General features: G+C 41.1%; 1 protein-coding gene across 3 annotated transcripts in view; it reads right to left on the bottom strand.

Moving 5' to 3' along the window:
• The window catches only part of fastkd1 (FAST kinase domains 1), a 76,942-nt gene that overhangs the window by 53,430 nt on the left and 9,267 nt on the right, over positions 1-14,245 (bottom strand). For all 3 annotated transcript variants that reach the window (XM_063052187.1, XM_063052188.1, XM_063052189.1), the window contains 2 exons: positions 11,232-11,745; positions 7,752-7,820 (listed from right to left, as the gene is read on the bottom strand). In XM_063052187.1, coding sequence (XP_062908257.1) covers positions 7,752-7,820; positions 11,232-11,581 — 419 coding nt within the window. In that variant the 5' untranslated portion in view covers positions 11,582-11,745. The remainder of the gene's footprint in view (positions 1-7,751; positions 7,821-11,231; positions 11,746-14,245) is intronic.

A 14,245-nucleotide genomic window follows, 5' to 3' on the forward strand; every position in this document is an offset into this window, starting at 1 on the left:
TTGAAGGTATGAGACGTGAATTAGCTAAGATAGACTGGCAAATGACACTTAAAGGGTTGACGGTGGATATGCAATGGCAAGCATTTAAAGATCGCATAGATGAACTACAACAATTGTTCATCCCAGTTTAGCAAAAGAATAAATCAGGGAAGGTAGTGCACCCGTGGCTGACAAGAGAAATTAGGGATAGTATCAATTCCAAAGAAGAAGCATACAAATTACCCAGAAAAAGTGGCTCACCTGAGGACTGGGAGAAATTCAGAGTTCAGCAGAGGAGGACAAAGAGCTTAATTAGGAAAGGGAAAAAAGATTATGAGAGAAAACTGGCAGGGAACATAAAAACTGACTGTAAAAGCTTTTATAGATATGTGAAAAGAAAAAGATTGGTTAAGACAAATGTAGGTCCCCTACAGACAGAAACAGGTGAATTGATTATGGGGAGCAAGGACATGGCAGACCAATTGAATAACTACTTTGATTCTGTCTTCACTAAGGAGGACATAAATAATCTTCCAGAAATAGTAGGGGACAGAGGGTCCAGTGAGATGGAGGAACTGAGGGAAATACATGTTAGTAGGGAAGTGGTGTTAGGTAAATTGAAGGGATTAAAGGCAGATAAATCCCTAGGGCCAGATGGTCTGCATCCCAGAATACTTAATGAAGTAGCCCAAGAAATAGTGGATGCATTAGTGATAATTTTTCAAAACTCTTTAGATTCTGGACTAGTTCCTGAGGATTAGAGGGTGGCTAATGTAACCCCACTTTTTAAAAAAGGAGGGAGAGAGAAATCGGGGAATTATAGACCGGTTAGCCTAACATCGGTGGTGGGGAAAATGCTAGAGTCAGTTATCAAAGATGTCATAACAGCACATTTGGAAAGCGGTGAAATCATTGGACAAAGTCAGCATGGACTTATGAAAGGAAATTCATGTCTGACGAATCTCATAGAATTTTTTGAGGATGTAACTAGTAGAGTGGATAGGGGAGAACCAGTGGATGTGGTATATTTGGATTTTCAAAAGGCTTTTGACAAGGTCCCACACAAGAGATTAGTGTGCAAACTTAAAGCACACGGTATTGGGGGTAAGGTATTGATGTGGATAGAGAATTGGTTGGCAGACAGGAAGCAAAGAGTGGAAATAAACGGGATTTTTTCAGAATGGCGGGCAGTGACTAGTGGGGTACCGCAGGGCTCAGTGCTGGGACCCCAGTTGTTTACAATATATATTAATGACTTAGTCGAGGGAATTAAATGCAGCATCTCCAAGTTTACGGATGACACGAAGCTGGGCGGCAGTGTTAGCTGTGAGGAGGATGCTAAGAGGATGCAGGGTGACTTGGATAGGTTAGGTGAGTGGGCAAATTCATGGCAGATGCAATTTAATGTGGATAAGTGTGAGGTTATCCACTTTGGTGGCAAAAATAGGAAAACAGATTATTATCTGAATGGTGGCCGATTAGGAAAAGGGGAGGTGCAATGAGACCTGGGTGTCATTATACACCAGTCATTGAAAGTGGGCATGCAGGTACAGCAGGCAGTGAAAAAGGCGAATGGTATGCTGGCATTTACAGCAAGAGGATTCGAGTACAGGAGCAGGGAGGTACTACTGCAGTTGTACAAGGCCTTGGTGAGACCACACCTGTAGTATTGTGTGCAGTTTTGGTCCCCTAATCTGAGGAAAGACATTCTTGCCATAGAGGGAGTACAAAGAAGGTTCACCAGATTGATTCCTGGGATGGCAGGACTTTCATATGAGGAAAGACTGGATCGACTAGGCTTATACTCGTTGGAATTTAGAAGATTGAGGGGGGATCTTATTGAAACGTATAAAATCCTAAAGGGATTGGACAGGCTAGATGCAGGAAGATTGTTCCCCATGTTGGGGAAGTCCAGAACGAGGGGCCACAGTCTGAGGATAAAGGGGAAGCCTTTTAGGACGGAGATGAGGAAAAACTTCTTCACACAGAGAGTGGTGAATCTGTGGAATTCTCTGCCACAGGAAACAGTTGAGGCCAGTTCATTGGCTATATTTAAGAGGGAGTTAGATATGGCACTTGTGGCTAAAGGGATCAGGGGGTATGGAGGGAAGGCTGGTACAGGGTTCTGAGTTGGATGATCAGCCATGATCATACCGAATGGCGGTGCAGGCTCGAAGGGCCGAATGGCCTACTCCTGCACCTATTTTCTATGTTTCTATAAGTTGCATAGATCTTTTTCAAACTATATATCCATAATGGGCCAGATGATGAATTTTGACAATTGGCATGATGTCTAGTGGGTCTGCCTTTCAACCAATAAATTTTCCTGGTAATCCAAAGGCAGATTCAATTTAAAGTACAGAATCACTTTATCTAATTTAGTCAATCTATGATTACTGTAAAAGCTCCATAAAACTGGTGGTTATATGTTTGCAGAAACAAGGGAACAGGACTTAAATGTCCTACAATGTATTTGTAAATTTAATCCAAGATTATTGATTATAATCTGCAATATATTTTCCATTTTGCATGTAATCTCATTTGAACGTGGAGGAAGTTCATATCCAGTCAGAGGACATCTGACAGGCTTTGTCGGAAGGCTAACCTAGGATTGGAACTTCGTCTACCAAAGATGTGAAATATTTGAAATATTAAAAACTAGAATAAACATTTGAAAAAATAAATCATTTAAAAAATTAGAACTAATAAATTTAATAAAGAACATAAGCACTTATGAATAATTATAAACATTAAAATACAGCAACATAACAAAAGAAAGCTTCTCGTTCCACTATATTCTAATCTGCAGAGTTGGAAACCCAATAAAATCAATCAGGGTCTCCGGCATCATATCAACTGCGTATGACAGAATATAAATGTGTTGATGTTCCAGTCTAATGCTGGAGAATACCAAAAAAACTAGGCTTTTCCATGGGAAAGCAGTAAGCAAAATGCTGAAATCTATAATGAGTAATGCAATCATTTACTAATTTACTAGAACCCCTTGGAGATGTGACTAGTAGACAGGAGGATAGAAGGAACTAATGGATGCTGTACTCTTTTGGACTTGTGGCAAGTTTCTGATAAACTCCGCATTGGACACTGATAAATAAGTTAGAATGCACAGAACAGGGGTTAATAAGAAAGGTATGAATCGTGTGCCGCTTGTTCAAAATGCTGCAGCAAGAATCTTAACCAAAGAAAGAAAACCTGAGCACATTTCACACCAGTTTTGGCATCATTACACTGACTGTCTATGTCCTTTGGGTTCAACTTTTAAATACTCTAATCGTATGTAAGGCTAGGAATGATTCAGCTCTTCCATGTATTTAGACTCCTTACATCAACGAATACTGGTATACTTAGTGTTCCTCGAGCTTGGTGATTTAGCCCTGTGCTCTTATGCATCAAAAATCTGGAATACTCTACGGACTGAGATACGCCAGGCTGGTACTGTGGAACATTACAAAATACTTCTTAAAAACCTACTTTTTAAATTTGGCCTACTTGTAAGATTACTTAGTGTCTGTTGATGTTTATTATATTTATAAAATTTGGTATATTCAATTACATTTTATTCTATATAATGTTTGTCTTTACTTATGATTTTTAATGACTATATTGACTTATTTTTACAATCTATGTAAAGCACTTTGCACTTACATTTTATGTATGAAAGGTACTATATAAATCATTATGAATATATTGACATGAAAAGAGAATTGGTTATTAAACAGAAAGCGAAGAGTGAAAATAAATAGACCATTCTCAGTTTTGGAGATGGTTACCAGTGGGATCCTGGGCCCTAGCTGTTTACAACCTATATTAATGATTTTTCTGAAGAGACTCATATTCAGTTTTCAGATTTGCTGATGATACTGAACTAGGCGGGATTTTAAGTAGAGAAGCTTGTAAGGAAGCTTCAAAGGGATATGGGTAAACAATGAAATGCCAGATGGAATAAAATGTGAAAAAAGTGATGTCATCTATATTGGTGACTGTAACACAAAAGCAAAGTATTTGTGAAATAGTGAGAGATCAGGTTGTGTTGCTGTTCAAAGGGAATTGGCTTATAAGGCCAACATGTAGACACAGCAACCAATGAAGCAGGCAAATTACATTTTCATCATTATAACAAAAGCATTCAATTACAGAAGCAGAGTAGTCTTATTGAAATTGTATAGGGCACAGCAATAACATCTATTCCTTGCTGACAGTCAACACAGGCGTACCTCAAGGATGCATGTTTAGACCTTTGGAAGTACTACTTTCTCTACACTCATGACTGTGTGGCTAGGCCCAACTCAAACACTATTGAGAAATTTACCAATGACACCGCTGTTGCTGGCAAAATCTCAGATGGCAACGAGGAAGCGAAACCATATATAACCATATTATGCACGATGACTCTCTACTCCCTTTGCACATTGGATTTTTGAATTTTCTCCCCATTTAGAAAATAGTCTATGCTTTTATTCCTTCTACAAAATGCACGACCATACACTTCATGACACTCTATTCCATTTGCCATTTCTTTGCATATTCTCCTAATCTGTCCAAATCATTGACATACAATGTAAAAAGAACTAATCACCAGCAGCCAAAAAGAAAAAGTTCCCTTTATTCCCACTCTTTGGTTCCTAACAATCAGCCAATACTCTATCCATGCTGGCATCATTCCTGTAATAACAAGGGCTCTTATATTGTTAAGCAGCCTCACATGCGGCACCTTATCTTGGTGAAAATCCAAGAACACAACATCCACTGATTCTCCTTTGTCTATCCTGCTTGTTATTTCCTCAAAGAATTCTAACAGATTTATCAGAGAAGATTTTCCCTCAAGGAAACCATACCGACTTTGGCCTATTTTACCATGCGCCTCCGAGTACCCAAAAACCACATCCTTAGCATCTTCCCAACCACTGAGATCAGGCTAACTGGCCTACAATATTTCTGCCTTCTTCTCTTCTTGAAGAGTGAAGTGACATTTGCAGTTTTCCAATCCTCTGAGTTTGACACTACCTCGCTATTCCTCTTTTGCAAGATAAGGATTTTATTGAATGGTACAAATGGCACACACACAGACTAAGGGACAATCATTTTACTAACTTCAAAATATCATCAGTTGTTAACTTGTAATTTCTATTGACTTTTAACATCAGTATTGTGATAGTGCAAGTCCGTTCTGTATAAAAATGGCATTTCTCTGTTCAGACTTCAGAACAGTGTGATGACAGGGCCCATGTGTGAATGAGGAATAAGTGTGAATAAGTGTTTGTTTTCAGAATCCAGTTAAATCGATGATGACAACAACAGTAACATTAAATAAATACTGAGCTTTTATACTGCTTTGCTAATTGTAACACCAGTTTTGAAAAAAAAGGAGTAACTTACAGTAAAACATTTAATTCTGTGTTTTGTTGTAAAACACAATACATGTTATGTCATTGGTGGACTGAACCTTATAGTTTAATCAATGTCCAACTCAATCTAACAGCAGCTCAAAGGCAAAGATGATTAAATGAGATAATTCAGATCTTTTATGAGATTGTATTTGATGGAGATCTATTTTATGCACAGTGTCCCTCATATGGTAACTATTACCTCAAGTTAATCACCCCTTGTTCAATCCCTTCCGACCTATGTTCGTGACACTTCTCACGCTCTTAAACTTTTCGATGATTTTAAGTTCCCTGGCCCCCACCGCTTTATTTTCACCATGGATGTCCAGTCCCTATATACTTCCATCCCCCATCAGGAAGGTCTCAAAGCCCTACGCTTCTTTTTGGATTCCAGACCTAATCAGTTCCCCTCTACCACCACTCTGCTCCGTCTAGCAGAATTAGTCCTTACTCTTAATAATTTCTCCTTTTGCTCCTCCCATTTCCTCCAAACTAAAGGTGTAGCTATGGGCACCCGTATGGGTCCTAGCTATGCCTGCCTTTTTGTTGGGTTTGTGGAACAATCTATGTTCCGTGCCTATTCTGGTATCTGTCTCCCACTTTTCCTTCGCTACATCGACGACTGCATTGGCGCTGCTTCCTGCACGCATGCAGAACTTGTTGACTTTATTAACTTGGCCTCCAACTTTCACCCTGCCCTCAAGTTTACCTGGTCCATTTCCGACACCTCCCTCCCCTTTCTAGATCTTTCTGTCTCTGTCTCTGGAGACAGCTTATCCACTGATGTCTACTATAAGCCTACTGACTCTCACAGCTATCTGGACTATTCCTCTTCTCACCCTGTCTCTTGCAAAAACGCCATCCCCTTCTCGCAATTCCTCCGTCTCCGCCGCATCTGCTCTCAGGATGAGGCTTTTCATTCTAGGACGAGGGAGATGTCTTCATTTTTTAAAGAAAGGGGCTTCCCTTCCTCCACTATCAACTCTGCTCTTAAACGCATCTCCCCTATTTCACGTACATCTGCTCTCACTCCATCCTCCCACCACCCCACTAGGAATAGGGTTCCCCTGGTCCTCACCTACCACCCCACCAGCCTCCAGGTCCAACATATTATTCTCCGTAACTTCCGCCACCTCCAACGGGATCCCACCACTAAGCATATCTTTCCCTCCCCCCCTCTCTCTGCATTCCGCAGGGATCGCTCCCTACACAACTCCCTTGTCCATTCGTCCCCCCCATCCCTCCCCACTGATCTCCCTCCTGGCACTTATCCGTGTAAGCGGAACAAGTGCTACACATGCCCTTACACTTCCTCCCTTACCACCATTCAGGGCCCCAAACAGTCCTTCCAGGTGAGGCATCACTTCACCTGTGAGTCGACTGGGGTGATATACTGCGTCCGGTGCTCCCGATGTGGCCTTTTATATATTGGTGAGACCCGACGCAGACTGGGAGACCGCTTTGCTGAACATCTACGCTCTGTCCGCCAGAGAAAGCAGGATCTCCCAGTGGCCACACATTTTAATTCCACATCCCATTCCCATTCTGACATGTCTATCCACGGCCTCCTCTACTGTAAAGATGAAGCCACACTCAGGTTGGAGGAACAACACCTTATATTCCGTATGGGTAGCCTCCAACCTGATGGCATGAACATTGACTTCTCTAACTTCCGCTAGGCCCCACCTCCCCCTCGTACCCCATCTGTTACTCTTTTTTATGCACACATTCTTTCTCTCACTCTCCTTTTTCTCCCTCTGTCCCTCTGAATATACCTCTTGCCCATCCTCTGGGTCACCACCCCCCCCCCCCGTCTTTCTTCCCGGACCTCCTGTCCCATGATCCTCTCGTATCCCCTTCTGCCTATCACCTGTCCAGCTCTCGGCTCTATCCCTCCCCCTCCTGTCTTCTCCTATCATTTTGCATCTCCCCCTCCCCCTTTCAAATCCCTTACTCACTCTTCCTTCAGTTAGTCCTGACGAAGGGTCTCGGCCTGAAACGTCGACTGCGCCTCTTCCTATAGATGCTGCCTGGCCTGCTGCGTTCACCAGCAACTTTGATGTGTGTTACCTCAAGTTAAGCATTGTTTTGAATACAAGAAACTAAAAACTTGAGATTACTGGTCACATTAACTAAATTATGTATTAATACTTTAATGTTAGAATGTTATTACATACATGGATATTGGTATAATTAATAATACACTGAACTTCAGATATGTTTATATAAAAATATAAAAATGCTAAACAGTTTTCAACTGGAAAATCTACAAGACCATTTAACTACAAGTCATTAGAATATAAAATCTAAAAATAAGTTGTTAAAACCTACTAAAATTATAATTTATAGAACAAAATTTTCTTTATTTACCTTTCAATTCTTCCCTGTGCTTCGATCATAAGTTGCTGCACAAGAGAATCATGCGGTTCAATTTTCAACCTTTAATAAATGCATAAATATATTCTCAGGTTAGACCCATCATCTTTTCAGCCATATTGATCTAACATGATCAGACTCAACTTATTTGGACTCGCTCTAAATTTGCAATCCGCATTTTAATTATATTTTTAAATACTGGGCAAACGTGGCGCTGGTTATGGAAGCTGTTGACATTGCTCAAACACAACTCCTGAAGTTTGATTTCTGCAATTTACTTAGGAGGTTTTAGTTAGCAATGTTGTTCTTCTTCAGACACCTCCATTATAGCCAATCAAGCCCAGAATAAACTTAAGAATCATTATCTCAGGTATGCTGTTGCAGCACCCAGGATTCAATAATGAATTCAACAATTATGTCTAAATTGGCCAGTTTTCTTTCGTCCACAGATGTCCCTTGATATGCTGGGTATTTTTCAATTTTTCAAAGTTCTCTTCCCTCGCCCCGCTCCCCCCCCCCACATCTCCAGCAAATGCTGTGTTCAAAAACGCAAACACGAGGAAATCTGCAGATGCTAGAATTTCAAGCAACACACACAAGTTGCTGGTGAATGCAGCAGGCCAGGCAGCATCTACAGGAACAGGTACAGTCGACGTTTCAGGCCGAGACCCTTCGTCAGGACTAACTGAAAGAAGAGCTAGTAAGAGATTTGAAAGTGGGAGGGGGAGGGAGAGATCCAAAATGATAGGAGAAGACAGGAGGGGGAGGGATGGAGCCAAGAGCTGGACAGGTGATTGGCAAAAGGGATATGAGAAGATCATGGGACAGGAGGCTGAGGGAGAAAGAAAGGGGGAGTGGGGAAGCCCAGGGGATGGGCAATAACGGATGGCGTACGAGGGGGAGGTGGGGCATTCACGGAAGTAAGAGAAGTCAGTGTTCATGCCATCAGGTTGGAGGCTACCCAGACGAAATATAAGGTGTTGTTCCTCTAACCTGAGTGTTGCTTCATCTTTACAGTAGAGGAGGCCATGGATAGACATATCAGAATGGGAATGGGGCGTGGAATTAAAATGTGTGGCCACTGGGAGATCCTGCTTTCTCTGGCGGATAGAGTGTAGGTGTTCAGCGAAACATTACCCTGCCATCCTTTTCCAGCCTCAATGGAGCACATCTATGCAGAATGCCACGCAAATGTTCCCTGAACAATTGCCACATTTCTGCCGTGCACTTCCCCAAGATACCTTTCACCATTTTCTAGTGCTTTCCCATAATCATTGAATCCTCTAATGTCCCGGTATACCCCTGGTTACTAAGGAAAGAGCATGCCATTGGTGATTATCTTTGTGCTCACTGGCTACTGGAGCAGCCCCAGCAGATTTCATGGTGGTAAGTGTTATTCTTTTGTTTAAGAAAGGTAATAAGGGATAACCTTGGGAATTACAAGCCAGTGAGTCTTATTTCAGTGGTGGCATTGGAAAACAATTTTGGAGACAGAATTTTCAAGCAATTAGAGAAGCATAGTCTGATTAGGAATAGTCAAGAGGGCTTTGTGAGGGGCAGGTTGTTCTTCATGAGTCTGATAGAATTCTTTGAGGAAGTAACAAAACATATCGAAGACAGAGCAGTAGATGTGGTGCATTTAGATTTTATTAAGGCATTTGACAAGGTCCCCCATGGTAGGCTCATTTAGAAAGTTGAGGAAACTTGGTGGCATAATTCAGAAATGACTTGCCCACAGAAGGCAGAGAGTGGTAGTAGATGATACATATTCTGCCTGGAGGTTGGTGGCCAGTGGTGTTCCATAGGGATCTGTTCTGGGACTTCTGCTCTTTGTGATTTTTATAAATGACCTGGATGAGGAAATGGAAAAGTGTGGGTTAGTAAGTTTGCAGATGAAGTGACAGTTGGTGTTGTGGATAGTGCAGAAGGTTGCTGAGGGTTACAACAGGAAATTAATAGGATGCAGAGCTGGACTGAGAAGAGGCAGAAGAGTTCAACCCAGAAAAACGTGAAATGATTCATTTTCGAAGATCAAATTAAAGGCAAAGCACATGGTTAATAGCAGGATTAATACTGCTGAGGAAAAGAGGTATTTTAGGGTTCACATCTGCATAAGTTGATAGGGTGGTGAAGAAGGCATATGGTGTGTTGGCCTTCATGAGTCGGGGGATTGAGTTCAAGAGCACAAGGTAGCATAGCTCTATAAAACCTTGGTTAAAACACACTTCCAGTATTGTGTTCAGTTCCAGTCACCTCATTATAGGAAGGATGTTGAAGCTTTGGAGAGGGTATAGAGGACAGTTATCAGAATGATGCCTAGATTAGAAAGCATGTCTTATGAGCATAGTTCGAGTAAACTAGGCTTTTTCGCTTTGCAGAGAAGTACAAGCAGTAACTTGATAGAGATGTACAAGATGAAAAGAGGCATTAATCGAGTGGATAGCCAGAGACATCATCCCAAGGCAAAAATGGCTAATACAGGGGTGTATTATAGGCATCCGTTAGTCTCATGAGACCATGGATTTGTGCCTTGGAAGGTTTCCAGGGTGCAGGCCTGGGCAAGGTTGTATGGAAGACCGGCAGTTGCCCATGCTGCAAGTCTCCCCTCTCCACACCACCGATGTTGTCCAAGGGAAGGGCACTAGAGCCGATGCAGCTTGGCCCCGGTGTCATCGCACAGCAATGTGTGGTTAAGTGCCTTGCTCACGGGTGTATTACTTTAAAATGTTGGGAGGAAAGTATAGGCAGACGACAGAGGCAAGTTTTTTTTTGTTTAATATACACAGAATGGTACATGCATGTAATGCGCTGACAGGTGGTGGTAGAGGTAGATACATCAGGGGCATTTAAGAGACTCTTAGAGAGGCACACGGATAAAAGAAAAATGGAGGCCTATGTGGGAGGGAAAGGTTACATCGAGCATGTTCAAAGATTGGTGCAACATTGTGGGCTGAAGGGCCAACACTGTGCTGTATTATTCCATGATAAATTTATCAGTCTGCTTTATGAATATGCACAATGTCTAAAACTCCAAAGGTCTCCAGGGTTGAGAATTCCAGAAAGCTCACCACCAGAGCAGAATTCTCATCTCAGGCCTAAACAGCCTACCTCTTAGTCTCAAACTGTATCCCTGGTTCTGGGCTCTTTATTTGGAGGAACCAGCTTCTCTGCATTAAGCCTATTAACCAAGAATTCTGTATTTTAATGAGATCCTCTTTTTTTTTTAACTCTAAAGAATACAGTCCCAATCTACTCAATCTTTGCAAACACTGTAAATCTACCATCCCTCCAACCAGTCTAGTGAATCTCTGTTGCACTCCCTTTGATGGCAAGTACAGCTCTCCTTTAGCAAAGAAATGAAATATATACACAGTGCTCCAATTGCAATTGGAACAATACATGTAAAATTAATTGCCCTCCTTTAAGGACTTTTGTTGTTTCTAGAAATTAAACATTCTCAGTGGCTATAGTTACCTCAGTGCATTGTACAACATATCCACCAGCGTTTCATCATCCATCTGGTCAATCTTGTTTTCAGCAAGTACACGAAGAACCATGAACTGTGAATGATTTCTGATGTAATCTATACTCCTTAGCATCTGTGGTTTTTCCTTTTGAAATTGCCAGAGTAGTTTTATTGCACTACCCACATGCATCACTGCAAGCTTGGCTTTGTTCTTGTCTACAAGATCAAATACTTGATCCTCATTTGAGCAGTTGCCTAATTGATACATTAAAAAATCACTCCCCTTAACTCCTGAGTGATAGAATTTCATTGAGAGGTAGCAAATGTGTTTCAACCTAAGAATTTTTAATGGAAACATGATTTTCCCCAATCTAAAAGCACATATTTCTTTTTTCAAAATTTTTGAAAATTTTCAGATTTCAAAACTAACTATCAGAAGTTTTCTTGGGTGCACTGAAAATGCATTTCTCTTATTCCAGTAAAGGCACATTCCTCAAAGACCATATAGGATCTCCGCATTATCTGTGGGGGGAAAAAAAAAGTGCCAGTTAAGTGACAATAATAATTTTGCGCATCTCTGAATTATACTGACTGAGGTGAAATCAAATATTAGTTTGTTGCTGTTCCTTTCTGAGCCTTGTGGCACATCCGGCAAACTTGCCATTTCTTTTATCACTTTTGTCTGTTGTTTTTTTTTTAAAAACGAGGCCGGAGTTCCTAACTCAATGCTCAACCCTGTACAGATGGAAAGTGTGCAAAGGAGCCAACTGGATTCAAACCCTGCACCACTCACCTTGAAGTTCAGTGCAGATGCCACTACACCACCAGCCAGCTGTCAGTAGTTTAAGATGTACAAAAGTTTCAATCGTTTTACTGATAGACTTACAGATTCACAAAGATCAGATAGTTGTCCAGAATACGCTTCAGTCATCATGCAGATCAATGTTAAAAGAAATTTAACCATTCATCGCGAACACCAAACATTGAGAAGACTGGTTTTCTAGTTTTGATTAGCTTTGTATTTGCCATGATCTTTACAGAAGTACGTACGTAGTTTGTTATTGCTATTGACACTAAGTAACTATTTTCTTCCTCCATAATTTCCAAGATGAAGTGTATAATAAGAAGAAAAATGATGGGATCTGCAGGAAACATCCAGCAGGTCAGCCAGCATTTTGCCTAGTCAATCACTATCCATCAGAACTGAAAGTAGTTCAATCCTTAAACTTATCAAAGGCAAAACAAGACAATTGGGGAAAAAACACTAACTATGCTGCAAACCTGAATTAAAAACAGAAAATACTTGAAACAATCAATGGGCCATGCAGCATCCGTGGAAATGAAACCAGAATTAATGAATTGGTTTAGATCCACTACTTCTGACACAGCATTTTAACCCAAAGCATTTCTTCTACAAATGCTACCCAACCTGCTGAGTGTTTTCTGTAATTTGTTTCCATTAAAAAGAGGGATAATAAAAACAAAATAAAAGGGAAGATCTGAGATCATGGTGAAACAGCAGAGGTCAAGTGGTGATGGTACAAATAAAAAGTGGCAGTAATGAAACAAAACAGCATCTTGTACACTATCATCTAGAAAAGCAATCATAGGATACAGATGCTACAAATATGACAGAGGTACAAGAAAGACAGGAGGGGGAATTGCCTTTAATGAGGGAGGACATAATAACAGTGCTTCGAGAGGATATTCCTGGGGATCATACATTGAGGCTATATGGATAGAACTCAAAACAAGAAGGGGATGGTAACTTTGATGGGACTTATTAAAGACCTCCAATAGTCAGGAGTTATGGAGGAGCAGATGTGTCAAGAGATTGCAAATAATTTTAAGAATAGTAAGGCAATATTTGTGGGACATTTTAATTTCCCTAATATTGACTGGGACATCCATAGGGCAAAAGGCTTAAGCATTAAATGTGTCCAGAGAGTTATCTTAATTAATATATAAAGGGCTCTGTTAAAGAGGGTGTAACATTAGGTCAGAAATGAGGGGGGGGGACAAGTGACTGAAGTGTTGGTTAGGAACCATTCTGGGTCCAGTGCCATAATTCTATTAGTTTTAAAATTGTTATAGAGGAAGACAGGATGGGTTCACGAGATACAGTCCAAAACCAGGGTAGGCTCTGGTAGGGTAAAGGACAAGAATGATGAAATATTGAGCTTCTGGTCAAGACAAAGGAGGTATGCAGTGGGTTGAGGTAACCAGGAACCATGACTAAGTTAGCAGCACACGGGGAAAATCAGGAGGGGAGAAGAGGATATGGCAGGGTCAACAAAAATCCAAAAAGATTTGGCTAGGGACAAAACAGGTCCCCTTAAAGTGGCAGTTTACGTTTGCAGCCACAGGAGATGGGCAATATTTAATAAATATTTCTCATAATTTTTTTCTGTAATGAAAATGAGGGATGCAAAAGAAATGAGGAAAATGAATGAAGATATCCTGGATCGCATTCAAATTACTTGGGAGAAGGTATTGGCAGCCTTAAAATGCATCAAGGTGGATAAATCCTCAAGGATACCTGATGCATCCTTGGACTTTGTGAGAAGCCAAGGAAGGAGATAATTGCTTCATCTTTGCCTCCAACTTCCAAACGACCCTTGAATTCACTTGTTCCATTTCTGACTCCCCTTCTCCTTTCTCAATTTGTCACCATCTTCGGAGACAAACTGTCAATTGACATCTTCTGCGAACTTACCGATTTCCATGGTTATCTTGCCTATACCTCATCTCACACTGTCTCCCGTAAAAATGCTATTCCCTTTTCTCAGTTCATTTGCCTCCACTGCTACTGTTCCCAGGATGTGGCTTTCCTTTCTAGGGCATCAGAGATGGGTTCCTTCTTCAAAGAATAGGGTTTCCCTTCCTCCACCATTAATGCTCCACTCACTCACAACTCCTCCATTTCCCGAACATCTGTGCTTACCCCATCTGCACACCACATAACAATAGAGTTCCACTTGTCCTGAACTACCACCCCAAGAGCCTTCGCATCTAGCACATC

The sequence above is a fragment of the Mobula hypostoma genome, chromosome 6, assembly GCF_963921235.1.
Source record: "Mobula hypostoma chromosome 6, sMobHyp1.1, whole genome shotgun sequence".
Lineage (NCBI taxonomy): Eukaryota > Metazoa > Chordata > Chondrichthyes > Myliobatiformes > Myliobatidae > Mobula > Mobula hypostoma.